The following is a 27,655-nucleotide window of genomic DNA, read 5'->3' as shown; positions in this document are numbered from 1 at the left end:
GGTTTGAGTTTTAGGACAGCTAGGACTACACTGTCCCCAAAATGAGGCAGAATTTTACAAAATATATAATCAGAAAAAAGAACAGTCCCTTATCCCACTGGAAAAAAAGACATCTTGAAAATATCATGTGAGCTTTTGTATATATAGATATGGGTTTCAACAAATGGACTCCAATGTGTGGTCCAGTGTCTGGGATCCTCAAACACATGTGCACGGACACACATGCGCATGCCCACTTTACAGATGAGGAAACAGGTTCAGAGAGCTCAAATTCAAGGTCACAGTTAGTGTTAGTTTGTCTGTGTTCCAAAGGCTAAGAAAAGACATGCGTCAAGCTGCCTCCCTCGGGAGTGTCCCTGGAGCATTCTTTGGCCTAAGCTTACCAGCCCTAACGTTGAGGCTTCGTTGTTTAGATCTTCACGATGTGCAAACTTCATGACAAGCATCCGTTTGGGCACTGGGGAGGATGTAGAGGAAAAACCAACTTCCCAGACCCTTTCTCTTCTGTTCTTGGTACTTGGCCTGGGTTTTGTTCCCTGGCCTGATCTCCTTGTGCTGTGGGCCAAGGAATCCCCATGGCTGGCGTGGGGTGTTAACAGTTTAGGAGTTTCCCTCTCCCAGGGGGGTGTTGACAGTTTCCTAGGAGACTCTGAAAACCTTCACCGCCTCCAAGACGCAAAGGCGTGGAAGCAGATCGGAGAGACTGGAGGCATTGTCATAGGTTGTAGGTGGTAAACTGGAATCAAGAGATTGAGTGCACCGCCTATCAATAATCCTTGTTCAGGCCCTTCCCCAATCCCCACGGGCTTTATGGGAAGCCGGAACCCCACAACTTAAACTGGTAGAAGGGTGTCCTGGCCCACACCCCACTCCAGTCAGGAGGCCTGCAGTCGGGGGTGAGGTGGGTGCTGTGGCTCTGGCTGAGGGACCTCGGGGTCACCATACCTGACTTTACCTCTCGGTGCCAGAACCTGGAGCTCCCTTCCTCTCCCCACCCCCCTTCCACTCCATTCTGTTCTTCACGCCCGCGCGGGAGCGCGCCCCGGCTGCGCCGCGCCAGTGCACAGGAGCGCGCGCCTGGGCACGGGAGCGCGTCCCGGGAAGAGCTCGAGCAAGATGGAGGCCGCTCAGAGGACGTCGCCAGGGCCGAGGCAGCCACTGCCTGGAGCACCGAGCCCCGGCGCGTGAGCCCTGCCGGTCCCGGATCAGACTCCCAGACCCGGCCCAGGTTGGTCCTCCCGCATCCCTTCTCGGTGGCCTCAGCCTCTGCGCGCGTCCGGCCTGGGCGCGGGGCAGCCACCCCCAAGCTCTGGCCCTACCCGGGCCCAGCTGCTCCCTAGAGCCCCAGCAGGGCTCCTGCCTGCTGCCCGCCCCTCCAGGCCCAGACTGCCCACTGCTCTTGGCCCCCTGTTCCCTTGGTCTGAAAAGCCACTCTCCCAGGCCCTGGCCCGCCAATCCTAGACTACCCCCCACAGCCGACATTCAGCCCGGCTTCTAAGAAGCAAGACCCCCTCCCCCAAATCCCACCACAAGTGCAGACCCTGCAGTGCCAGCCCCTGATTCCACGCCAGCCTCATCCCGATACCAACACTTAGCCCTGGTTACCAGCTCCTGCCCCCTGCCTGGCCCTACTGTAACCTTCCTCGTGCCCTCAGTACCAGCCCCTGACAACCTCTTCTCTTCTTCCTTATAGAGAAGCGTCTATCCGCTTCCAGATCCCCTTCAGATACCCAGACCCAGACCCTCTGCCTCTAATAACACCGCCAACATGCCCTTCCCAGCTCCCTCTATTCGGTGCCTGTTAGTGCTTCAGTATTGATTTTCATCTTTCATTACATCTCCCCACGACCCCCTCTTACCCCAGCACCAGTTCCCAAGCTCCCTCTTGAACTCCCCCACGAGCACTTTCTGGCACCTCCCTACTTTCAGCTCCCATGTCCTCATCCCACCACCCCCCAACTTTCCCATGGCTCCTTTCAGGCCCCCCAATAGGAAGCCTTAGCTAGTCCTTCAAGTCGCCGCCCCAACACTGTCATGACCCCCTCCTAGCTCCCCAGCCAGCCCCCAGGTCCCCAGCTCCGCCTCAGGCCCCGCCCTTGCGAGTTCCTTGACTCAGGGCTGCTTCTCCCGTGCGTCCCCAGCTCCCGCCCCGCAGCCGGGTGGTCCATCCCGGGCCGGCGGCCCCCTGCTAGCCGCTGCCGCCGGCCCCGCCCCCGGGCACCATGCTGCCCTCGCAGGAGGCCTCCAAGCTCTACCATGAGCACTACATGCGGAACTCGCGGGCCATCGGCGTGCTGTGGGCCATCTTCACCATCTGCTTCGCCATCATCAACGTGGTGGTCTTCATCCAGCCCTACTGGGTAGGCGACAGCGTGAGCACTCCCAAGCCTGGCTACTTCGGCCTCTTCCACTACTGCGTGGGCAGCGGGCTAGCGGGCCGTGAGCTCACCTGCCGGGGCTCTTTCACCGACTTCAGCACCATCCCGTCCAGCGCCTTCAAGGCGGCCGCCTTCTTCGTGTTGCTTTCCATGGTGCTGATTCTCGGCTGCATCACCTGCTTCGCTCTTTTCTTCTTCTGCAACACCGCCACCGTCTACAAGATCTGCGCCTGGATGCAGCTCTTGGCAGGTAGGGGAGGAATGGGCGCGGGACCCTCAGCAAAGACTCTAGAGATGGGAGCTCTTTATTGAAAGAGTCGGAGCTGTGTTGAGGCACTCACTTCGTGGCCAGCCCTGAGCAGCTACTGGGGAGAGCACTCAACAACAGAGAGCCACCTTAGAATTAGTATTTGGGTCTGTCTTCTTGAGGAACAGGATCAATTGATGGGTTAGCATTGCGTTTGTGTTTCATGGATCTCTGTGGGCTTTCTCTGAGGGAATTAATTTTTTTTTCCTGAATGAGGACTTGCTGTAAATGTGATCAATTTCTGTTATGCGCGCGTGCGTGTGTGTGTGTGTGTGTGTGTGTGCATAAATTGGGGCCTCGAGAGACTTGGCTTGGACCTTGAACTCACTGGCATTACTGATCTCTTTGAGGTTTGGTTTCCTCATCTGTAAAATGGTACAGAGGATGGATAAAAGGGTCTTTGGTAAACTTGAAATCCTGTCCCAAGAATGGGGAGGGTATCTGTGCTGTTGGTATGGGGGAGGTTTTTGTGGAAAGCTTGCAACATAAAGCCTCTGGAGAGAAGGCCTCCGTCCTTTCAAATGCACCCTGCCACATCCAGTGGTGATGAGTCTCTTGAAATCTCTGGACTGTTTGACTGGGATTGTCATTTCCCCCTAAGGATCAGGGAAAGGCTTTTTGGGAATGAGAAATGCTGAGACTGTTTCCCCCAGATCCATTAGAGTCCTGTGTCCCCGCCCACTCTTCGATCGAAGGCACATTTTGAAAACTCAGCAACCTGGACATGTGCCTAATTGCAGGAAAGGAAAAGAGAGTTGGGCAGGGCAAAGTGGAGCCTAGGGATGGCAGGGTGGGCAAGGAGACGGTGGAGAGAGTCTAGGGAAAAGTTTGGAGCCTTCCAGGCATGGGAAAGAAAAGAGAAGATCTGACAAGGGTGCATCAGAGAAGGTCCTTTGCAGCAAGCACTTCAGAATATTCAACAAGTGTTCAGCCCTCCAAAAGAGGCCCCCAAAGAAAAGGTGATAAGAACTTGCAGGCAATGCCACTGCAGGAAGTAGAGCAGGTACTTGGCTGCAACCCGGTGTGTGTTCACTTGAACCTTTCCTTTGGGGGAAGGAATCACCATCTTTTCAAGGAGGAGTGTGATTTTTTTCAAAAGGGCTTGAAGTCACTCAAGGTTAAATGCTAAGAATACAGTAGTCGTCAAATTAAGACTTGACACTTGGACTGAAGGCCAGATGTGAGGTCAAGGTCATGAGGCTAGTTTGCTTCCCGAAGAAGACTTTTTACAACTGTAGGGAGGAATTCCTGCCCTACTAGGGGATGTCCAGGGGCTGAAAAGGGCTGATTAATATATATTCAGATATGAGCATTTTTAAAAAAAGATTTATTTTTGTTTTTTAAATTATGTGTATGTATGTAGGGGGTAATGATAAGGTGCTGTCAAAGGCAGTTGAGTGTGGAGGCCAGAAGAGGGCGTTGAGTCCCATGGAACAGGAGTTACAGGTAGTTGTGAGATGCCCAGGGTAAGTGCTGGGGACTGAACTCTGGCCATCTGTAAGAGCAGCTAGCATTCTTAACCACTTAGTGGTCTCTCCAGCCCTGGGTGTGGACCCATCTTTTTTTTAAAGACAGGGTTTCCTCATGTAGCCATGGCTGTCCTGGACTCGCTTTGTAGACCAGGCTGGCCTCAAACTCACAGAGATCCACCAGCCTCTGCCTCCAGAGTGCTGGGATTAAAAGCCTGCACCACCACGGCCCGGCCATGGGCCCGTCTTAATGGGACTCTTTAAGAACCATTGAAAAGAACAAAGAAAGAGAAATGAAGGGCATGGTGATATTATTGCACATTTCCCGGTGGTGCCCGGAGGTGATGGTAGTACATTTTCATTGTATTTTCCTTCGAAGGCAGGCTGGAAAGAATATATGTTCAGCTTGAACCCCAGTCCATCAACTTTAATTTGGAGTCTGCGGATGAGCTGCTGACCTCTTGGCCCTCAAATTCACTGTAATTCATGTGGGATTTCGTCTTGGGATTTGATGGGCATTCCAACAGTGAATCACTGAAATTTAGCAATCTTGGAGATCACCACCTTCAAATTCCACCTTCATTCCCCCCTGTTTTAGAGAGGTAACTGGCCGCAGACAGGTGAAAGACTTACTCAAAGACACACCACTAGCATGGGAGGAAATTCAGTCTCTGGCTGGGGTGGGGGTTGTTTGTTTATTTGTTTGCTTGTTTGTTTGTTTTGCCTCCTGGTCCAGGGAATTTTCCTTTTCCTATAGACTGAGGGGGCAGTTGGTAGAATTGAGAACTTGATTGCATTTTTCTCAGAGATTTCTAAGTTCTCTCGATAAGTTATTGATTCATACCGCTTAATAAAGTGGCACTAGGAAACGGGCTAGCTCTGGACTGCAAGACCTGGGTTAAGAAATGTCTCAACTTACAATATTTTTACTTTTTCATGAGATTTGTGTGTGTGTGTGTGTGTGTGTGTGTGTGTGTGTGTGTACACACATGCTCACCCACAGGTGTGTTTATGCTGTGGTGCATATATGAAAGTCAGAGGACAATCTGTGGGGTGGGGTCTGGCTCTCTTCTTCCTCTCATTGGGCCTCAGATGAAATTTGTGTTTTTAGGTTGGTGGCAAGTGCTCTACCCACTTACCCATCTGGCCAACCTCCCTTATCATCTTTTTAGTTCTAATCTCCGTTTTCTCATCTGAGTGTGGGGACTGTCACCTGGTTAGTTGGGAGTGTACATTCCAACCCACACGGTTCCTGCAAACAGCTCTTTCACTAAGATCACTCTGCTCAGAAAGGGAGCCACCAGCCATCCTCAGAGTGACAGCACAGAAGCAAAAGCCATGTCTGTCATACAGGAATTAGAGTGCTTGTCACTTGATTTTTATTCCTTTAGACTCTGCTCACCCCCAAAACTTTGAAGAACACCTTTTTATTAGAAGAATTATAGCCTCCCCTCTTTTCTTTTGAGAAGATCTCACTACTTTTAGCCCAGGCTGTCCTAGAACTCACTATGTAGACCAAGTTTGCTCCAAACTCTCAGAGGCCTGTTTTCTTGCCTTCTAAGTGCTTGGATTAAAGGAATGAGCCACCAATCCTGGCTGTGTTTTGTTTTTATGTCTCACCTGTTCTGTAATCATCCTGTGCACAATGCTACAAGGCTGGGTGTCGTTGTCCCTGTTCTATTGCTATGAAAAGACATCATGATCAAGGCAACTCTTATTAAAGAAAGCGTTTAGTTGGGGCCGGCTTATAGTTTCAGACGAGAGTCTGTTATCATCAAGGAGGGAGCATGGTGCCAGACATGGCAGGCACGGTGCTGGAGAGGTGGTTAAGAGCTATATCCCAGTTTGAAAGCAGAAGGAGAAACAGTGAGCCTGTCATGGGCTTTTGAAACCTCAAAGCCCACCTCCAGAGACACACTCCCCACCCCCACCCCCCAGCAAGGCCACATATCCTAATCCTTCTAATCCTTTGAAATAGCATCACACCCTGGACTACGCATTCAAATATGTGAGCCTATGTGGGGGTCATTCTTATTCAGACTACTACAGTGGGCTACACAGGCCATCTCTGACTGTGTTCGTGTTGCATTACTGAATGAAAACTCAGACTTCCTCTTGGATTAGCTTGACCCGTCTGCAGTCTGTTGTGTGTGTCTGATCTGTCTGTCCCTGTTGCTTATGTCTGTCCTGCATCTCTCTGTGTGCTTGAATCTGTAACTGTGTGTGTCCCTCACAAAGGGCATTGCTTTGTATTTATTGAACAGCTCAGAAAGCATGGAATGGGAAAGAAATGAGAAAGTCTTTGCAGAAATCTCAACAGAGTTTTAGAAGGGAAAAAGTTGGTTTACTGATGCCAGCTGCTTGAGCATAGCACTGAGCACTGCAAACAGATGTTATCAGCCTATATCCACATGTGGCTTCCAGTATTTATGAGATATTCATAATATAGGTCGCCTTCAACAAACGATTACCACAACACATGCATATATGCATGAATTTATGCATACACACACACACACACATATTATTCTGGGTCAGGAGCATATAAGAGTACACAGTCTAAGACTAAAGCTATGTTTTAGCTTAGATTATAGGAGCTAATCGCATGGGAAATCCAAGACATAGTAAGGTTAGTTACATAGTTCTCTTAAAGGCAGTGTAATCACACTCCTGAGCACACAGTAGGACAGCAGGTTAGGTACATAATTGTAAATAATCTCAAGGCATATTATTAACTTAGCTGCAGGATCCAGATAAACTTCGGTCCCTTTGGAGTCTAGAGACATTTTCAGAAAGATGTACCAATGCATCCAGCCCCACTGATCTTAAGCCTGTGGAGTGCAGTCCCTGCTCTCAGAAAGTTTACTGTCTACCCGGGTCCCGACATTGTCAGCTGCCCTGGAGGAATGGGCGACAGAAACTCGGCTCATAGTGACCATTGTAAATAAGATGAAGTAAAGAGCATTGGGTTTCTTGTCTCATATGATTTGAAAGTCAGGAGTTTCTGGCTTGAGGGTGGAGCCAGATGCTCAGGTGACATCTGAGGCATCCTCCTCTGTGTCTTGGTTCCCCTGTGCTGGTTCATTTTTAAGCCCACTACTTCTTCTTTTCAAATTTTAATTTAAATTTTATTTTATATGCATTGGTGTTTTACCTGCATATTATGTCTGTGTGAGGATGTCAGACCTCTGGAGTTAAAGATAGCTGGGAGCTGTCATGTGAGTGTTAGGAATTGAACCTGGGTCCTCTGAAAAAGTACCCAGGGATTTTAACTGTTGAGCCATCTCACCAGCCAGCCCGTAGCCCACTACCTCTTACAGGTAGGAAATCAAGTTACTAATAGCTCCAACTTTACATAGCTCAAGCTCAGCTCATATGGAGAGTGAATGCCAGCAGGCAGGTGTGGTGACACACATCTTTAATCCCAACACTCAGGGAGCAGAGGCAGAAACAACGGCTGTAGGAGCACTGTGAGTTCAAGGCCAGCCTGGTCCACACAGTGAGTTTTAGGAGAGCCAGGGCTATGTAGAGAAACCTTGTCTCAAAAAGCAAAAACTGAAAAAACAAAACAAAACAAACAAACAAAAACAAAACAGAAAGAATGATGCCAGCCAAAGTCCCAGGGCTGAATCCTATCAGCCCAGCTTCTGCCAGGTAGCAGCTGCCTCCTAATGAATCGTGGTGACTTTGTCTAAGACCCACATGTGCTCATCTGTGCAACATACACCACATGGACCAACAGTGAGAAAGGCGAGTCCTGACAGAGGCTGTCAAAGAGGGGTTGTAAGTGAGATGACCACAGACAGGTGTCCCCAAGCCCCTGTGGACTCTGATGTGTGCTGGACTATAAATGTTGTAGATACACAGTCAAGGCTGGCTATAGCTTAGCTGGGAATCGAGGCTGGAGATGGTAGTGTTGGCAGGTGTGGGGTGTGGGCGAGTGCAATCTGAACAGAGAGGAAAGCCATGGGTGGAGAGGCACATCTGACTTGATCAGCAGGAGATTCGGGATGGACTGATGGGAGCCCCAGAGTGCTGGGCCGGGGATTCGGACTTCAATCAGTGAGCTGTTAGAAGTTACAGTGATTGCTACAACTGCTAACAATGGGTTAGTGGTGGCCCAGGCCTCCAAACCCAGAGGAAAGTCAGCCTCATCCTCATAGTGAGTTAGACACCAACATGGGCTACACAAAACCCTGTGTCCAAAAGAAAACTTCTAGCATATTCTGAGACTTCACCCTACACTAGACCACGTGCTAAAAAGCCATTTGTCCCAGTTCATAGAGGTGCTGGGTTGTGGAGCCACTATTGTGACTCAGTCCCCATAGCACCGGAAGTCAGAGGGCAACTCTGTGAAGCCGACTCCTCCTACCCTTACGTGCCCTCTGGAGACCGGCCTTAGCCCGGCGGGCTTTGGGGCAAGCTCTTTTCTTTTTGGGGTAGTCTCATCGGCCAGTTTCTATGCTAGATGGTTTCACTCTGTGTCGCCCCATCCTTTTTTCTGTAACAAAGACCTGTCCAACTTTACACGTCCAGTACAAAGGGAAAGCTGAGTCTGTGTGAGTATTAGTGACTCCAGAACCTTCTGTTGCTGAACTGGAACAAGGGAAATGAATTTGGGTTAGAGCTCTGAAGTCAGAAGTGGGACTGAAGATAGCAGCAGGAGCCAGAGAGGAGACCCCAAGCCGGGGGTGGGGGTGGTGTGTCGGGTGTGGGAGAAGGGGGGAGAGCGCACCAATATGTTCCAGCTATGCAGTCTTAAACAAGAGGGTTTGCCTCACTCTGAATCTGTTTCCTCATCGGCAAAATAGAGTTATTATTGTATCTGCATCCAAGGATGAGAGAAAGGGGTGGAGTGATGGTTTTTTAATGTGGCTCCCAGTGTGCAGTCGGCTCTTGAGACAGTCTGAGGGAAGCCATTTATGAAGACTCTGATGCTGAGTTTGAACTTGCCGCGATGGCCTCAGGCCTTGAGAAGTCTTCTGCTGGCTGTCAGCAGAAAGAGGAAGCTACCGGCCAGCCTAGCTCCCTCATGCATGAGGGAGGATGCCCAGGGGTGGGAACCTAGGCATCTCTTCTGTCTCCAGGAGGAAGGTGAGCCTGGCCCGGCTTCACCTGGTGTGCGGACACTGGCAGGGGAGGTGCAAACAGAGTGCTAGCTAGTGCCAGAGGTGAGAAGCTTCTAGCTGTGTCTATCCCCAGGGTCCCAGGCTCTGGGATCAGAGGTCCCGAGAGTTGCCATTAACAGAAACTCAGGACATGCACTTGTGTCCCTTACCATGTCCTAGGACTTTGGCTCAGGTTGCCTTTGGAAGTGAATGGTTTAATTACTTAGGTAGGATCTTGCTATGTAGCCCAAGTTATAGTTTAGCTTGCAGTGATCCTCCTGCCTCAGCCTCTCTAGTGGTGGGAATACAGTCCTATCTGGGTCTACTTTTAGGTTTAATTCATACAGTAAAATTTAGTTGTTTAGCGCCGGGCTTGGTGGTGCACACCTTTAATCCCAGCACTTGAGAGGCAGAGGCAGGTGGGTCGCTGTGAGTTAAATGCCAGCCTGGTCTACAAAGCGAGTCCAGGACAGCCAAGGCTACACAGAAAGACCCTGTCATGAAAAAAAAAAATTAGTTGTTTAGTTACATTGAATATATTGATACATAAAATTTAACAATGTTTAGTTACATCACTGGCACATCTAGTACACGAGGAGGACCCCTCCTTCCCTCTCTTCCTCCCTCTCTCTTTCTCTCTTTCTTCCTTCTTCTTCCCTTACTTCCTTCCTGTCTGTCTCCCTCCTATTCTTCCTGCTCCCTCCTTCTCACTCTGACCCTTTACTGAAGGCTTCCTGTGTACATCACTGTGCTGGGCTCCGGGAATGCTGGGTCACCGGCCTTGTTCAGTGTCTACAAGTCTGGAAAGGGTCTCCTCCTGTGGCACACACACACACACACACACACACACACACACACACACACACACACACACACACGACTCGGTCACCACAGGTATTGTAGGTTGTGTGAAGAGGGGTCCCCATGCAGTTAAGGGCAGATCTGTGTGCAATCATAATACTCAGACACACAGCATACTAAAATAAATAAATAAATGCTTTTTTTTTTTTTCATTTTAGAAAAGTTCAGCAGGTGTCACATCTCCCAACTTCTGACACCACATGCCAGGCAACTTAGGTGCCTGTAGCCAGAGTGTGAGCTGTTGCTATTGCTATGCCTACCCAACACGGGGTGCTTCCCCTCAGTCTGTACGCCAAATTAAAGTTATCTCCCCCACACCCACCAATTACTCCATCACCCCCCCCCCCCTCCAAGGCTTTCACTGACTTTTTGAGAAACTTCACACACTTACATAGTAGAGAAGCTGAGAGGTCAGGCGGCCATGCAGTTGCGTGCCCCTCTGCCCACTGTCCTTCTTTTTTGCCAGAGCAACTATCTCTTCTGGAGAATTCCATAAATGTATAAGCAAAAGCAAGCTTTAAAAAACAAAGTATAAATGTCTATCCTGTATCAATTTCTGTTTAACAATTTACCCCACACTTGACTGCCTACAGCAGCAGCATTGGGGGCAGGCAAGATAGCTCAGTAGGTAAGGACCCTTGCTGCCCCACATCTGAGGATGTGAGTTCAACCCCAAGAACCCACAAAGAGCAAAGAGAACTGATGGCCTCTAGTCGTCTGACCTCTATATATGAAGGGTGGCATGCCCACGCCCCACCCTCCCAGTTAAATAAACAGGCCTGAGTCTCTGCGTCCCAGGGTTTCCAGAGCAGAGTAGATGGTGGGGGCAGGGGGGTGATGTAGCTTTGTCTCAGCATCCTTTGTGCCAGGTGGTGGAAGGAGAGAACCAACCTCTCATGTTGGCCCCTGACTTCCACACATGCACTATGGTGCTGGTACTCGAGCACACAGGCACAGGCGCGCGCGACACACACACACACACACACACACACACACACACACACACACACACACTCCCTCAGGCTAAATGAGTGAAACAAAACAGAACCCTGAAATATAGTTAACCCTTAGTAGGCAGAGTGTAGTGGAGCACATCTTTACTTGCAACACTCAAAAGGCAAAGGCAGGCAGATCTCTTTATGCCTGAGGCCAGCCTGGACTACGTAGTAAGACTCTGTCTCAAAATAAGTAAATAGAGCCAGACGTGGTGGTACATGTCTTTAATCCCAGGACTTGGGAAGCAGAGGCAGGTGGATCGCTGTGAGTTTTCGGCCAGGCTGGTCTACAAAGTAAGTCCAGGACGGCCAAGGCTACACCGAGAAACCCTGTCTCAGAAAAACAAACAAACAAACAAAAAACCAACCAAACAAACAAAGTAAATGAAGGTAGTCCTTTGTGATCAAAGTTCCAAATTTTGTTGTCTTTATCTTTTCACTTTGTCTGTAGATTCCTCTCCCGTGGTGAGATTTTTGTTGTTGTTGACATAAGCAAAGGCTGCTTTCAGAAAAATATTCCAGCCTTAGCCCACTGCCACCCCCAGCCCAGCCCAGATCTGATTGACTCCCAGGCCTAAGTGACACAATGACAGTCTTGGGCCAGACAGCTGTGCTCAGCATATAGTTGGTGCCTAATGAGTGTCTGTTGTTTTGTTCTTAGTGCTTTTTATTTTTGAGACAGCATCTCACTGTGTAACCCAGTTGGACTGAAACTTGTGGCAATCCTCCTGTGTCAGCCTTTCAAGTGTCCTGTTGAATGGATGGGTGAAGGGTGACTCTAAGTCCTCAGCATCCCGCCCATCCCTCGGGAAGCAGCAGCTGCCTGGTGCTAAGTTCTGATTTTTGTATCAATGATGAGTCCTTGGGGGTTTTATGTCATTTCTGAGTTTCCTTTCATATAAAATGAGCAGACTCGTTAGTGTCTGCATTGCCTTCGTACTGCAGAAACAGAGTATTACATGGGTAGTTTCTTTTTCCAAGACAGGATTTCTCTGTATAGACCTGGCTGTCCTGGAACTGACTCCGTAGACCAGGCTGGCCTCACAGTCAGAGATCCACCTGCCTCTGCCTCCTGAGTGCTGAGATTAAAGGCCTGTGCCACCAATGGAAGCCAATGGAAGGTTGCTGTAGGCACAGGTGTGTGCACTGACCTAATAATATGATCGTGATCCTTCATGGTTGCTGTGTGACCCACATCTGTTCATTTTGCCATCAAAGCTCTGTCTGTGGTAGAAGAGGGAGGGGAAAGTGAAAGGTGGGAGGAGTTGGAGGAGGAGCTTCACAAGAACCTTGACAGTGCAGCCTTAGAGTTTGGGGCTTATTTTTAGGCCGGGGAGTGAGCAGGGCTGGGCGTGGCTTAGGAAGGCGGCCCAGGTGGCTGCTGGCAAGACGCATTGTTTGAAGGCTTCCTGGGAGCTGAGAAGATGACTGTGAAAGCAATTGTCCAGGCAAAAGGTTGAAGTTGCGGAAAGGGGAGGAGGCGTCTGAGAGACACTGGGTTTGTTCGTGGTCTGAGAGCAGGGCGGCTGTAAAGCTCTCGGAGTGGGTGGAGTCTCTTAAGTAGCATTCCACGAGGGTACAACAGGAGCACTGGACCATGTTCCTGGCGGAAGAAGAAGATCTCCTCTGGGGAAGTGTTGAATTTGGGGGCCCTGGGGGATGTACAAAGGGGAGAGCCCAATAATGGCTGCGTGCTTGGATCTGGAGTCAGGGAGAAGGGCCCATTCTAGAGCGGAAGGTCTCACAAGTCGTAGTGCCATCAGCATTGCCCAGTGACAAGGTGAGGAAGGAGAAGAGGGACCATCTCAGGACACCAACCATCACAGTGCAGGCAGCAGAGAAGCTATAAAAAGAGGCGAAGAGAAGCCATTGAGCAATAGGGGGCAAGCAGCAAGTGAGAAGCCGAAGAAGGTGCTAGAAGGAGACCGCGTCAGTGTGGAAGGAGGCATGGGCATCCCCTGGGATGTGCTGAGAATATCTGAGGCTTTTCAGTTTCAGTGTTGGTGCTTAGACTTCTGGCCAGTGGATGCCTGGCAAGTCCTCCTCTGCCGCCGTATGTTTTCAATCCTGGACGCTGGTACTCCATAGGCATGGTGGCCTTTACCTGCCATCTCTACTACTCTGAGGGCTGAAACAGGAGGATCATGACCTCAAAACAAAGAGAATGAAGGGAAAACTGAGGGACTTTCTTTTAGTAGGCCTGTCTTACAAGGAGTTGCGTGCGTGTGTGTGTGTGTGTGTGTGTGTGTGTGTGTGTGTGTGTGTATGCATGAATGTGTGTTTGTGCAGGTGAGTATGAATGCTAAAGATCAACTTTAGGTGTCATTCCTCAGGAGCTATCCACCTAATTTTTTTTTTTTTTTGAGACCAGGTATCTCATTGGAACCTGAGACTTTCCAAATAGCCTAGGCTAGCTAGCCAGAGACCAGCAATCTGCCTATCTCCACTTCCCCAGTGCTGGGATTCCAAATAGACCACCATCAGGCTCTTTAAGAGATTCATTTGGTGGGAGGGGGTATGGGGTGTGGTAGGGGTTGGAGAGATGGCTCAGAGGTCAAGAGCACTGCTTGCTCTTCCAAAGGTCCTGAGTTCAGTTCCCAGTAACATGGTGGCTCACAACCATCTAAAGTGTGATCTGTTGCCCTCTTCTGGCCTGCAGTTGTACATGCAGGCAAAACATTATATACATAATAAATAAATAAACTGGGCGTGGTGGCCTTTAATCCCAGCACTCAGGAGGCAGAGGCAGGCAGATCACTGTGAGTTCGAGGCCAGCCTGGTCTACAAAGCGAGTCCAGGACAGCCAAAGCTAACACAGGGAAACCCTGTCTCAAAAAACAAAAACAAAAAACAAACAAAACAAACAAACAATCTTTAAAAAGGTTCATTTTTGTTATTTGATTTTTTTAAAAAATTTAGTTGTTTATTAAGTATACAATGTGTTTTGCCTCCATGTATGCCTATACACCAGAAGAGGGCACCAGATCTCATTATAGATGGTTGTGAGCCACCATGTGGTTGCTGGGAATTGTACTCTCAGGACCTCTGGAAGAGAATGTAGTACTCTTAACCTCTGAACCATCTCTCCAACCCTTTCATTTTTTTTTTTTTAACTTTTAATTTTTTGGTTCTTCACGACAGGGTTTATCTGTGTAGCCTTGACCATTCTGGACCTGCTTTGTAGACCAGACTGGCCTCAAACTCACAGAGACCTGCCTGCTTGAGTGCTGGGATGAAAGGTGTGTGCCCACCACCGCCTGGCATTGCTATTTCATTTACAAAACAAAAATGAGTAAATCTTTAAAAAAGAATAAATAAGAAGGGCAACAAATAGAAAAGAGTGGGAAGCATGGTAGGGTTGAGTCTAGCAACGTCAGCCATCACGCCGGCTGCCAGTAGCCGAAGAGCACCAATTAAAGCACCAATCAGAGTGGGTGAACATGGCTCACCTGTGTGTTGTCTATCAAGAAATCCACTTTGACTATAAAAAAACATGAATTAACAGTAAATAAGTGAAATCAGCTTGGTCTTGCATGTCTGTAGTAACAGCAGTTGGGAGGTGGGGGCAGGAGGATTAGGAGTTCAGGGCCCTCCTTGGCTGTGTAGTGAGTTTAGGCCAGGCTGTCCTACACGTGAAACAGCAATGGCTCTTTCCTTTTGCGGCCATCGCTGGATCGCAGCCGCCAAAATGAAGTTCAGTCCCTTCGTGACTTCTGACTGAAGAAAGAACCGCTAACACCATTTCAATGCACCTTCTCACATTCGGAGGCAGAGCATGGCTTCCCCTTTTTCCAAAGAGCTGAGGCAGAAATATAATGTTTGGTCCACGCCCATTCGAAGTGATGACGAAGTTCAGGTTGTCCGAGGACACCACAAAGACCAGCAGATTGGCAAGGCGGTCCAGGTGTACAGGAAGAAATGTGCTAGTCTGCATTGAATGAGTATAGCAAGAACAGGCTGACAGCACAACTGTGTACGTGAGCATCCACCCCAGCAAGGTAGGTATCACCAGGCTAAAGCTGGACTAAGACTGTAGGAAAATTCTGGAAAGGAAAGCCAAGCCTCGACAAGAAGGAAAGGAGAAGGACAAATACAAGGAAGAAACAATGGAGAAGATTCAGGAGTAGAAGCCTCCCATGCACAGCTCTCATAAAGACGGTTTAACTAGTCAATAAAATAAAATACAACAATGACCAAAAGAAAAGAAAAGAAATCCGCCTGCCAGAAAATCACTGAGAACATGACCGACTCAGCTATAGCATCAATCACTTGCTCCTGTAGCTGGCTGGAGGCTGGTCATTCAACAGCCACAGGCAACACAGCTTTCTCAAGCTCACATGGAACATTCTAGACAGGCCACATTCTGGACCCCAAACTGCCCCGTTACAATTACAAAGCTAGAAGCCACACAGTGTCTGCCCTCAGAACAAAACTGACTTAAGCCTGAGTAACAGAGTTAGAGCTGGAAGCCTTGGTGACATTTGGATATCAGAGAACTTTTAAAAACATGGTCTTACTGTCCAGCCCAGGTTGGCCTCCTGGAACTTGATAGGTAGCCCACGCTGGCCTCAAACTCAGAGACATCCATTTCTATCAGGCAACAGGTAGATTAATAAACAGATCAAAGAACAAATCACAGGAACTGTGAAATACTTTTAATTACATGAGAATACAAGATTTGTGAGCAGAGGAGTTACTAGGGAAAGCAGTAGCGTCGACTGTGTAGACTAGAAAAGAAAGAGATTTTCCATATTGCAGCACTGTGGATTGAACCTAGGGACTCACACTTGCTAAGGGCCTCTACCACTGGGCTACATGCCTAGTCTAAAAATTTTTTTCATTTATGTTCTTTTTGTTTGTTTGTTTTATGGGTTTTCGAGACAGGGTTTCTCTGTGTAGCCTTGGCTGTCCTGGAACTCACTCTGTAGACCAGGCTGGCTTCAAACTCACAGAGATCCACCTTCCTCTGCCTGTGCCAGTACCCCACGACTAAAAATTTTTTTTTTTTGTTTGTTTTTTTGAGACAGGGTCTCTCTGTGTTAGCCCTGGCTGCCCTGGACTCACTTTGTAGACCAGGCTGGCCTTGAACTCACAGCAATCCGCCTGCTTCTGCCTCCCAAGTGCTGGGATTAAAGGTGTGCACCACCATGCCCGGCTAAAAACATTTTTAAAAAACCAGTCATTTAAGCCTCTATGTCAAGAAACTAGAAACAGAAGAGTAAATTGAATTAGTAATATTCTATGGCATGAATATGCTGTTATTCATATGAGTTCTCTTGTAATAGATATGTTCACACTAGTGTTGTAAAAATGGCTGTGCAATCAGCCCATTGTATACATTTTTTTTTTCTGGAGATGCACAGAGGACAAGTATATACAAAAGGGGGGAGAAAGAGAGAGAGAGTAAAAGAGAAGACATTTCCAGCCTCCTTTGCAGCTACATGTGGTTTCAAGAAAACAAATATAAATGGATTTAGGAGTATGTGCCTTTGCAAGCGTGAACACCTTACTGCTGTTGATAACCACTCAGTCTACTTTGTAGCTTTGAGAAGTAGATACCACCTTTCCTAGGATCACAAAACTGAGGTTCAGAGAGGTGAAGGGATTTCCTCAATGACATACAGTTAAAAAGATTTCCCCTTCAATAAACAAAAATGGTCAAGCAGTGGTGGCCCTCTGTGAGTTTGAGGCCAGCCTGATCTACAGAGCTAGTTCCAGGACAGCCAACGCTACACAGAGAAACCCTGTCTCAAAAGCAATCAAATAAATAAAAATAAAAATGATAGAAAGTTAAAAAGAGCATTATTATATCTGCCAGAACTAGGTTTGTGTGTAATTGGAGAACCCTAAGTAATTATGGTTTAATAATGCTTTTAGTCTCTCTCTCTTTAGAAATTTGTATTTTTTACTCGTGTATGTGCATATATGTGTGTGTACTGCCCACAGAAGATACAAGAGCTGGATCCAAGCCACAGAGCTGGAGTTATAGACGGTTGTAAGTGCCCAGTGTGGGTGCCAAGAACCCAGAGCAGCAAGTTCTCTTAACTGCTGAGACATCTCCCCAGCCCTGATTCTAGACTCTTAGGTGAAAACCAAGTCCAAGACTTAGGCAACCCAGAAGCAGTACAGCAGCCTCTGAAGTTGTTAATGACGTCAGCTTCCTGCTCCCCCACTCCTAAGGTGGGACCGTTGTCTTTATTGTTAAACATGACTGCGAGACCCTTGCCCTCATATTTGTGTTCCATGTGTTGAGATGGGTGAAGGGCATGCAGAATAAGGGAACAGGAAGCATAGTCAAGGGACTGGAGAGCTGCCTCAGTGGTCAGGTGTGCTGGCTGCTCTCACAGAGGACCCAGGTTCAGATCTCAGCCCACACGCAGCTGCTCACCACCATATCTGTAAGTCCAGTCCCAGGGAATCCGATGGCCTCTTCAGACCTCCATGGGCACCATGTACACAAATGGTGCGCATATGTGCGTGCAGACACAACACACATACACATTCAACTTATTAATTAAAACATTTAAAGGCGTCTGTCCAAAGTGCCTACCTGGGTTTGAGCGCAGGCTTCACCACTCCCAAGCTGTGTCCCTCCCAGCCTCAGTCTTCCCATCTGTAAGTGAGGGTGATGCTTTCGTCAACCTCATAGATCAAAAAAAAAAAAAAAAAAAAAAAAAAAAAAAAAATCATTATTATTGTGTGTACCCATGATGTGTATGTGTGGGCACACATGTCCCAGACTGAACGTGCAGGGCAGAGAGTTTCCTCTTCTATCTTTACGTGATTCTAGGGGATCCAAACCAGGTCATCAGGCCTGCCCAGCAAGCTCCTTTACCTGTGAAACCATCTGGTGGGCCCTTAATGTTTTATGTGAAAATGAGATGGTGAAAAAATGTAGAAGCTTAGCACCCTGGCTGATGGTTAAATGCTTAGTGCTATTTATTTATCTTTGGACACAAAGTCTTGCTGTGTAGTCTAGGCTAGCCTTGTACTTATGACTCTCTGTCATTGGCCCTAGTGCTGGGATTATAAGTGTGGGCCATCATACCCATCTTCAGTGTTAATTGTTAAAGACAACTTATTATTACATTATTGTTGTTGTTATTTCAGTACTAGGCACTGAATTTGGGGCCTTATGCAAGCACGTTACCACTGAGCTACACTCCAGTCTAATACTATCAGTCTAAATTTGTCATAATGCCTTCTGGCTGCCTGCAGCACAGTAGTGTAGGGTCAATGTGTAGGAACACTGTGTCCCAGGACCCTTGCCTCTACAGAAGAGGTTTTTAATAAGCCATCATCACTCTCTGGGGATGCTAGCCAAATGTTTGCAGAGGTTTTTAAAGCAACAGTACGTATTTGCTTCTACAATCCTGGTGAGTGGAGGCCGTGGATGAAGCTAAGCATCCCAGGGTGGGCATAAACTCTAGGCTTTCTAGCTGAGAACTCTTGTGGCGCGCCACGCTCTGCTCCTGAGTATTGGTCTCAGAATCTGCCAATGCTTCAACCAGTTCCTGAGTTCCCCAGAGCTCAGCCACAGCGGTGTCCTCACCCAGCAAGTGGGAGTGCCGAAGCCTGCTTTGTCCCCCATGCTTGTGATGCTCCCGGGTGGGGATGAGGCTGACCTAATCTGGTCACTTCTCTCCCTCCCATCTCAGCCTGGCTTTTCTCGAGTGCTGTGGCTTCAGGTTCTTTCCTGTTTCTAGAGAAGCCCTTGAAGCCTTATATCCACCATCTGAGCTCTACCGAGCCGAGGACCCAGGGAGGTTGTCTCAGCATCCTCCAGCTGCCCCTGATGCTCCGGAGGACCCAGGGAGGTTGTCTCAGCATCCTCCAGCTGCCCCTGATGCTCCGGCCTCTGCTCCCAGCCTGTTTCCTTTAAGACCCCCCTTCACATATATGACAAGCAGTGGGGTGGCTTGATTTTACGCTTTTCCATGCTGAGGATAGATATCATGCTGTGTCTATGATATACTGCTCCCGTGGGCCCAGTGTGGGGCCAACGATCCCAGAATTTACTTGTGAGATGTTCAAGGGGAAAGACAGAGGCAGAGAGGGAGAGAGAGAGAGAGACAGAGAGACAGAGACAGAGACAGAGAGAATGAGAACACAGGATATGGGGATAGATACAGCAGCGATGGAAATATAGGGGTCAAATGTTAACTGAAAGGAAGAAAGGAGGGTTGAAGCTCAGGCTTGAGCATAATGAGGGAGGGAGGGAGGGAGAGAGGGAAAGAAAAGATGAAGACAAAGGCAGAGGGAAAAAAAGGGGAAGAGAGAGACCAGCTGAGAGAAAAGAAATGTGTGAGAGAGGGGAAAGGGGAGAAGGAGGAGAGAGGGGGGGAGGGAGGGAGAGAGAGAGAGAGAGAGAGAGAGAGAGAGAGAGAGAGAGAGAGAGAGAGAGAGAAGAGAGAGAGAAGAGAGAGAGAACAGGGAATCTCACTGAGGTCTCAGTGCCCGCGTTGGGAAGGGGGAGGAAGCTAGAGCTCTGGGATACAGGAGCGGTTTCCATGGAGATGAGGATGCACCAGGAGAGAGCAAAAACAGACTACAGTGAGGCCAGCTACTCGGGCACCTAGGGAAAGGAGGGCTGGGAAGCAGCTAAAGGGATGGTGTGCATGTTTGCCCCCACCAGCTTCTAATTCCACTCCTGCCTTTTGCTGGAGAGTCTGAGCCCGGGGATGAGGACACAATCAAGGGCATTTGGGAGCCCAAACCCGACTGTCAAGTCCCCTCCTCCTTTTCCTCCTCTTTCTCCTCCTCCTCCTCCTTCCATGTCAATGATAGAGCGCCCCAGGGCTTTAGTCCCATGCCTTTGTTTGTTTGTTTGTTTGTTTTTTTCCACAATGTTTAATACCAGAATTTAAATGTGTATGGGTGTCTGAAGCTTCCAGGGTTAAACACCCGACCCCACCCTTGGCTCCTCCCCCGCTTCCCTCGCCTGGCTCCTCCCCCACTCCTCCCGGGGCGGAGGGAGGGGTGGGGGTGGGGGGCTCTGCGCTTGCTTCTCCATAAGTGTGCCCAGGTGCATCTTCAGACTGTTTCGCTTGGTTCTACTGCAGAGCTGGACATTTCTTGTATGCCCATCAAGGTGTGTGTGGCAGGGTCCTGTCTTGGAGACCGAAGGCAGCCCTGGTAGAATGAGAGGCTGGTGACAGTGCTATTGGGGACATTACATCAGGCTTGGAGGATGGGTATGGGATGGAATCTAAGTTGCAGAACTCAGAAGGGGGAGGATCCTGGGGCTTTGGGAGCATCCCTTGTACTGGGGGGGGGGGGTGGTCAACACCCTTGCCCCTCTCCCACTGCGGGGACTGGACAAGCCATACACAGTGAACAGAACTGGGGACATCCAAACCTTGCCAACGCTGTCATCTAATATTGAGGTTAAGTTCTTGGTCCTGGAGGAGTCAAGGGTCACACAGCTCTGTGTGAGCTGCAGACCTAATGCACTGGCAGGACTGAGCAGGCCAAGGCTTCCCAGTTGCCTACTGAACCTGGTCCCTCTGACTGGCCAGTGCCACTGTCATAGTCAGCCACTGTCAACAAAGGAATGCAGTGAGATGATTGGCTCAGGCTTCCCCCACCCCCTCCTAGCCTAGGCTGGTATTGGAGAGTTTGGAAGCTTAATATGGACAGATTGGGTGAGGAAACTTTTTTTTTTGAGACAGGGTTTTTCTGTGTAGCCTTGGCTATCATGGACTCCCTTTGTAGACTAAACTGGCCTCGAACTCACAGAGATCCGCCTGACTCTGCCTCCCGAGTGCTGGGATTAAAGGCTTGTGCCACCATACCCAGCCCGAGGAAACTATTTTTACAGGGCTATCCTGACCCGCCCTTTCTACCTCTATCTACCTCACCATATTTAAACCTATTGCGTTATTTCTTTATTTGTGTAATTATTATTATTTTTTAATCACTGGGTTTTTGTTTTGTTTGTTTGCTTGCTTTTTGAGGTGGTGTCATGTTGGCCACGTTGGCTTTGTAATTGTGTAGGTGAGAATGGCCTTGGATTGTTTTATGTGTGTGAGTGTTATTGTCAGATCTTCTGGAACTCCTGTAAGAGATAGTTGTGAACTGCCATGTGAGTGCTGGGAACTGAACCCAGATCCTCTCAAAATCAGCAAGTGTTTGTTAGGACTAGTTTTGATACCAACAGCTAGCATTATACGGACGTTACTGTGCGAAGCACTTTGAGGCTCCCTGTTATCTTTACAATCATTTCATGATACTCTTAACCATCCCCATTTTACAGATTCGGACACCGAGGCACAAAGATAAAGGAGTTGAAGCACAAAAGTCTCGCAGGGAGCTGGGCCAGCATTTGAGTCCTTAGCCTTTCCCATCTGCCATTCAGGCTCCATAAGACACAGATTCAAGTGCCCCCCTGAGCTCTGCTTTAGTGCCTGGCCCATAGTAGGCCCTCAACAAAGAAAGGTTGACTGAGTTGGCACTCTGCTAAATGTCTCTAAAGCACATGGTTCCCAGCATAAGCCTCCCAGTCAGAGCCAGAGGCGAAGAAACTACAAGAAAGCTCTTTTGTCACCTTTGTAGTTTGTTTGCCTAGCATCTTTTTTTTTTTTCTTTTTAAGATTTATTTATTTATTATGCGTATAATGTTCTGCCTGCATGTGTGTCTTCCCGCCAGAAGAGGACACCAGAGAAGAGGGCACCAGATCTCATTATAGACAGTTATGGGCCACCATGTGGTTGCTGGGAATTGAACTCAGGACCTTTGGAAGAGCAGGTAGTGCTCTTAACCTCTGAGCCATCTCCGTAGTCAGTGAACCACTGTCAAATGAATAACGAACGAAAACCAGACAAAAGCTAAACTCACAAAACTGAAGAGATGAGGACTGGTGAGAGAATAAGAGGGACCAGAGGACGTCAGGGGGCGTGGCCAGGCTTCAGAGTTTTCTTGTTCTTTGAAGGCAGGCTGAGGCAGGAGAGGTGGAGGGGTCCAGTGTCAGTTTCTTTGGGTCAATGTCTATCTCCCAGCGAATGAAAACTAGTTACCGCGTGTTCAGATTGCTAGATGGGGCTGGGGGAATTGTCAGGACTCAGCTCCCACCCCACCCCCTCACTTCTAGGGAGTAATAATGCCTTCTCTTTTTTTCCTGACCCGACCTCGATGTGGGTCCCGCTCCCGATGCCCAGCCCTGTGCCTCGTCTTGGGCTGCATGATCTTCCCTGATGGCTGGGACGCTGAGACCATCCGGGACATGTGCGGGGCCAAGACAGGGAAGTATTCCCTTGGGGACTGTTCGGTGCGCTGGGCGTACATTCTGGCCATCATCGGCATCCTCAACGCTCTCATCCTGTCCTTCCTGGCCTTCGTGCTGGGCAACCGGCAGACTGACCTGCTGCAGGAGGAGCTCAAACCGGAGAACAAAGGCAAGTGTGTGTGGGCCCGAGGGCAGCGGGGATGGGCCAAGGAGAAGTGCGTGTAAAGTGAAAACAGCGAAGCCAAAATTAACACACAGGGAGCCAGAGAGATGGCTTGGCCATTGAGAGCACTGGCTGCTCTTCTAGAGCACCTGGGCTGATTTCCCAACACACACACACACACACACACACACACACACACACACACACACACACACACACACACACACACACACACACACACACACACACACACGGCCACAAGACCACCCGTAAGTCTAGTTCCAGGGGATTCAACGCCCTCTCCTGGCTTCCTCTGGCAGCGCACACACAGTGCACATACACTCAAGCAAAACCAGTTTCTGGGTTCTCATCATCCCATGCCCCACGCTGTGAAGTGAGGGGACAGAGGTGCCTGGGAGAAAAGTTAAGTTCAGAAGTGACAGAGAAGTGTGTTTTTTAAGACCCAAGCTAAGCAAAACTAAGGAATGTGTGGCTTAAACTAAATTTAAAAAAATAATGGGGAAGAAAAAAAAAATATAATGGGGATAGGTCTTATTCTGTTCCAGGCTGGCTTGAAAGTGACAGCGGGCCTCCTGCCTCACCCTCATAAGTATGTGCATCACAGATGTGAGCCAACATTCCCAACACATTTTTATTGTTGCTGTTGTTTAGACAGTATCTCACATAGTTCAAGCTGCCTTCAACTCACTCTATAACCAAAGATAACCTTAATCTACCTGTAATCCTACCTTCAAGTGTTTCAGTTACAGTCCTACACCATCACACCAGGCTTAATATATCTATTTAAACATGTTAGATACAAATATGTTATATAGGCCGGGCGTGGGGGCGCATGCCTTTAATCCCAGCACTCGGGAGGCAGAGGCAGGTGGATTGCTGTGAGTTCGAGGCCAGCCTGGTCTACAAAGCGAGTCCAGGACAGCCAAGGCTACACAGAGAAACCCTGTCTCAGAAAAAACAAAAACAAAAACAAAAAAACAAAACAAAACAAAACAACAAAAAAACCCAAATACGTTATATATTTAACTATATTATGTATTTAATTTATATATACTTAACAATACATTTAAATGCGTAATCAATATATTGAACATATATTAAAAACAAAGAAATAATGGTGCTAGAGAGATAACTTAGTGGTTAAAAGCACTTGCAGTTCTTCTTAAATATCTGAGTTTGCTTGCTTCCCAGCATCCAAGCTGAGCAGCTCACAACTGCCTGGGATCCTGGGGAGCCAGTGCCCTCTTCTGGCTATCATAAGCCTCTATCTGAACATGCATGGTTTACACTGACACAGAGATATACACATAAAAATTAATAATTTTTTAAAAAAGAAATGATAAATATAGAATATAGGAAGGTAGTTATCTAAGGCTGGGTCTAAAGGGGAGAAATCTAGGGCATAAGATCGGGGCTTGTCAGTGTATGCAAATTACCAACACTTACAGCTTTGAATGGTACCATTCACAAATTTATTATACCATGCTGTACAGTTGGGGGTTGGGTGGCTGGAGAGATGGCTCAGAGGTTAAGAGCACTGGTTGCTCTTTCAGAGCTCCTGAGTTCAATTCCTAGCAACCACATGGTGGCTCACAACCATCTCTAATGTGATCTGATGCCCTCTTCTGACATGCAGGCAGATCACTGTATAAATAATAAATAAATCTTTTTTTTTTTTTTTTTAATTGGCTGTTGGAGAGATGGCTCAGTGTTCAAAAGCACTGTCTGTTCTTCTAGAGATCCTGAGTTCAATTTCCGGCGACTATATGGTGGCTCACAACTCTCTATACTGGGATCTGATGCCCTCTTCTGGCATCAGGTGTACATGCAGATAGACCACTTATATAAATACAATAAATAGATAGATCTTTAAAAAAAGAGGGAAACTGTATAATTGGTATATTACACAGTGTGCATATCAAGTAACAGTAAAACACAGCAAAAGAACAATTTAGGGCCATTGATCTGGCTTGCTATGAAAGCCTGATAACTGAGCTTGATGCCCAGAACCCATCATGGAAGGAGAGAACCAACTCCCACAGGCTGTACCCTGGCCTCACCCTCTCCGACCTCACCCCCTCCACTCTCACACACCAACATCAATAATACATTTTATTTAATTAAAAAAAAAAAAAGAAATACCTTTGGTCACACATACCTGCATAATCCCTCTCTCTTGTGGCTGGCATAGGAGGATTATGAGTTCAGACTGAGCCACATATCAAGATCCTCTCTCAAAACAACAATAAACAATTTACACAGAAGTCAGAATCTCAGAGGTAACTACTATTAGCAGACTTGCACCTACACACATCATCACACAGGTTGAATGGTGTTTTATTTTAATTGTATTTACCATTATTTTGTGCATGTTGATGTCTCACCTGCATATATGCCTATGTGAGGGTGTCAGATCTTAGAGTTATAGACAGTTATGAGCTGCCATGTGGGTGCTGGGATTTGAACCAGGGTCCTCTGCAAGAGCAGTCAATACCCTTAACCTCAGAGCCATCTCTCCAGCCCCTAATGGTGGTTTATTTAATTCTTCTTCCTATTAGAGAAGGGCTGAGGTTTCCTGATGATGCTACAGTGAACGTCTTTCTTCTGCCTTCACATACACACACACACACACACACACACACACAGGTTTTCTTGTGGTCTTCAGAAGTAAAATGTAATGACAGTTCCAGATAATCACCAAAGGGATGAGGCCCAGCGGGGTCCTCTGACCCTGATGTCACCTACCCATGGTGCTGAGAGAAGCATTGGGGTAGATGTCTGTGCGTATGGGCACACAGCCCTTAGACGACCCCTGCCCCCAGTGGTTTGCACAGTCCAATCCATGTTTAGCTTTTCCATTCAGTATAGTCATTTCTTACAGTATAAGTCAATTCTTAGGCTCTCTGCTCACCTTACACTGGGATTAAGTGAGATAATGTACATTGCTGAGTACGCACTCACCTAGCAGGAGACCTCAGGGTTTTGCTTGCAGTCTTGAGATAGTGAGCACAGGTTACAATGGGAACAGGCCTGCATATTCAGTGCCCCACACCTCATAAAGCCAGGTTAACAGAACATGAGGTCTGTCATATGAGTGGAAAGTTTGTGCTTGCAAAATGGCCAGCAGGGGCTGGTGCTTGGGGGAGGGATGCTCAAAGCTGGTCCTCACAGGCCTCTGCAGGCATTTATTGTTTTTACAGATGAGAGTAAGGTGTGCAGAGAGCAGGGGAGTTCGCCCAAAGCCCTCAAGTACTGCAGCCAGGACTTGAACTCGGTTACAGAGCCACGGCTCTTCCCCGCAGCCACACTACCTGTCTCAGCCCTTGCGCTCCCCCTCCACCCCCTTTGTTTGTTTGTTTTTTTGAGACAAGGTTTTCTCTGCCCTGGACTTGTTTTGTAGACCAGGCTGGCCTCAAACTCACAGCCTTTGCCTCCCTGAATGCCAGAATTAGAGGCGAGTGCCATCATGCCCAGCTTCCTGCCCCCTTTTATTACCATCCTGAGACACTCCTCTGCTAATCAGACCTTAAAAAAACGCCTATAGATCCTCCCCCATCCCCGTGCTGTAGTTTCTTTGGTCTTGGTTTGAGGTCAGGCCCTGCCCCCTGGTGGTAATTTCTAGAAGTGCAAGGCCAAGCCTATCTGAGGCTTCTCTGAAGCTAACCCAGTGTGTTATGGATGTAAGGGCAGTGTATAGTGACACTCAGTGTCTCTTTCCTGTCTCCAGACGGCTCCCTCACATGTTCATTTACTTTTAAGACATGGCTTTATGTGGAGGCTAGGATACACTAGAACTCACTATGTAGCCCAGGCTGTCCCCAACCCTTCTGCCTCAGTCTCTTTGAGTGTTGAGATTAAGATGTGAACCACCTTGCACAGCTACTGTTAAAGTGATGTGGGAGGCCAGTCATGGTGGAAAGCGCCTGTAATCCTCATACTCTGAAGGCATAGGCAGCAGAATCAGGAGATCAAGGCTAGCCTCTGCTACCTTGTAAGTTCAAAGCTAGCCTAGGTTACAAAAGACTTTAAAACACACACACACACACACACACACACACACACACACACACACACACACACACGTCTGTTTTCTTCAATGCCAAACAATCTCCATCCTTTATCGGTGGATGAAGGTGGACGCCATAGGTCAGTTCTGAGCCAAAACAAAACCTGAACTAAACCACCACCATTTGCTGTGTGTGCCACATACTTGCATGGCATCTCTTGTGAGGCATGAGGTTGCCTGTGTTTTACATATGACAGCTCACAAGTTAAATGATGTGCTCAAGGCTGGCCTGCCAGGCAACAACTTGGTTGTGGGGAGTGGCTGAGGGGGAAGGTGTGACCTCACTGGCTCTAACATTCTCTCTCTCCCTCTCCCCTTCCCTTCCCTCCCTCCCACAGATTTTGTGAGCACCACAGTAAGTTCCGTGTTGCGGCCAGGAGGTGATGTCTCTGGATGGGGAGTCCTGCCATGCCCTGTTGCTCATACACAGGGACCCTGAAAGCCAGGATTTGCAGCCTAGGAATTGGCCTGACCTCCGCATATTCTGTCTGCTGCCCTCTCGTCCCTGCGTTCAAGCCCCAGACCCAAATCTCAGACTGACTGCACACAGACCTCCAGGCTCTGAGGAGAGGCAGGGGCTGGGCTGGATGGCAGCCTGGCAGATGGCAGAGGCCCTTGAGATCCTGAGAGAGCCTGCCTCCGGCCCTGCCTCCGTTTGACCTAAGGGAGCCTGGGTCTCCCTCTCTGGTCCATCGGTCTCCTTCTCTGCTCTGTAGACTAGTGCGAGGTCCCTGAGGATCCACAGAGGACGGAGGACAGCGCAAGCTCCTCAGATCCCTTCAGTCTGGAGGGCCGCCTGCTGGATCCTCCCCTCCTCAGCCCTGCTCTCCTAAAGAGACTTATTCAAGACACTGCCCCAGGAGGGCCAGACTCTTTCCTACTTTATTTTTATTTGCTGATGATGGTCCCACCACATCTGCCACAAAGCTCCAGGTGCCACCAGCCCCACCCCCCACGGGGCCTCCTCTGACTCCCTAATTCAAGCCTGCACCCAGCTCTCAAAGGCATCTGAGCCTTGCTGAGGGGGAAAGCATAGGGTCTTCCTTCCTTTCTGCTGTTGGT

At 48.5% G+C, this 27,655-nt stretch overlaps 1 protein-coding gene across 1 annotated transcript; it reads left to right on the top strand.

Moving 5' to 3' along the window:
• The first annotated feature begins 1,072 nt into the window (after window positions 1-1,072).
• Lhfpl4 (LHFPL tetraspan subfamily member 4) lies at window positions 1,073-27,655 on the top strand. The gene is made up of 3 exons (XM_051155052.1): window positions 1,073-2,628; window positions 22,276-22,512; window positions 26,932-27,655. Exons 1-3 carry the CDS (start codon window positions 2,223-2,225, stop codon window positions 27,030-27,032), a joined length of 744 nt encoding a protein of 247 aa, XP_051011009.1. The 5' UTR covers window positions 1,073-2,222; the 3' UTR covers window positions 27,033-27,655.

Source organism: Acomys russatus, chromosome 13 (assembly GCF_903995435.1).
Source record: "Acomys russatus chromosome 13, mAcoRus1.1, whole genome shotgun sequence".
In the NCBI taxonomy this organism is placed as follows: Eukaryota; Metazoa; Chordata; class Mammalia; order Rodentia; family Muridae; genus Acomys; species Acomys russatus.
The sequence above is the reverse complement of the archived record's forward strand: the minus strand, read 5'-3'. Positions and strand labels throughout refer to the sequence as shown.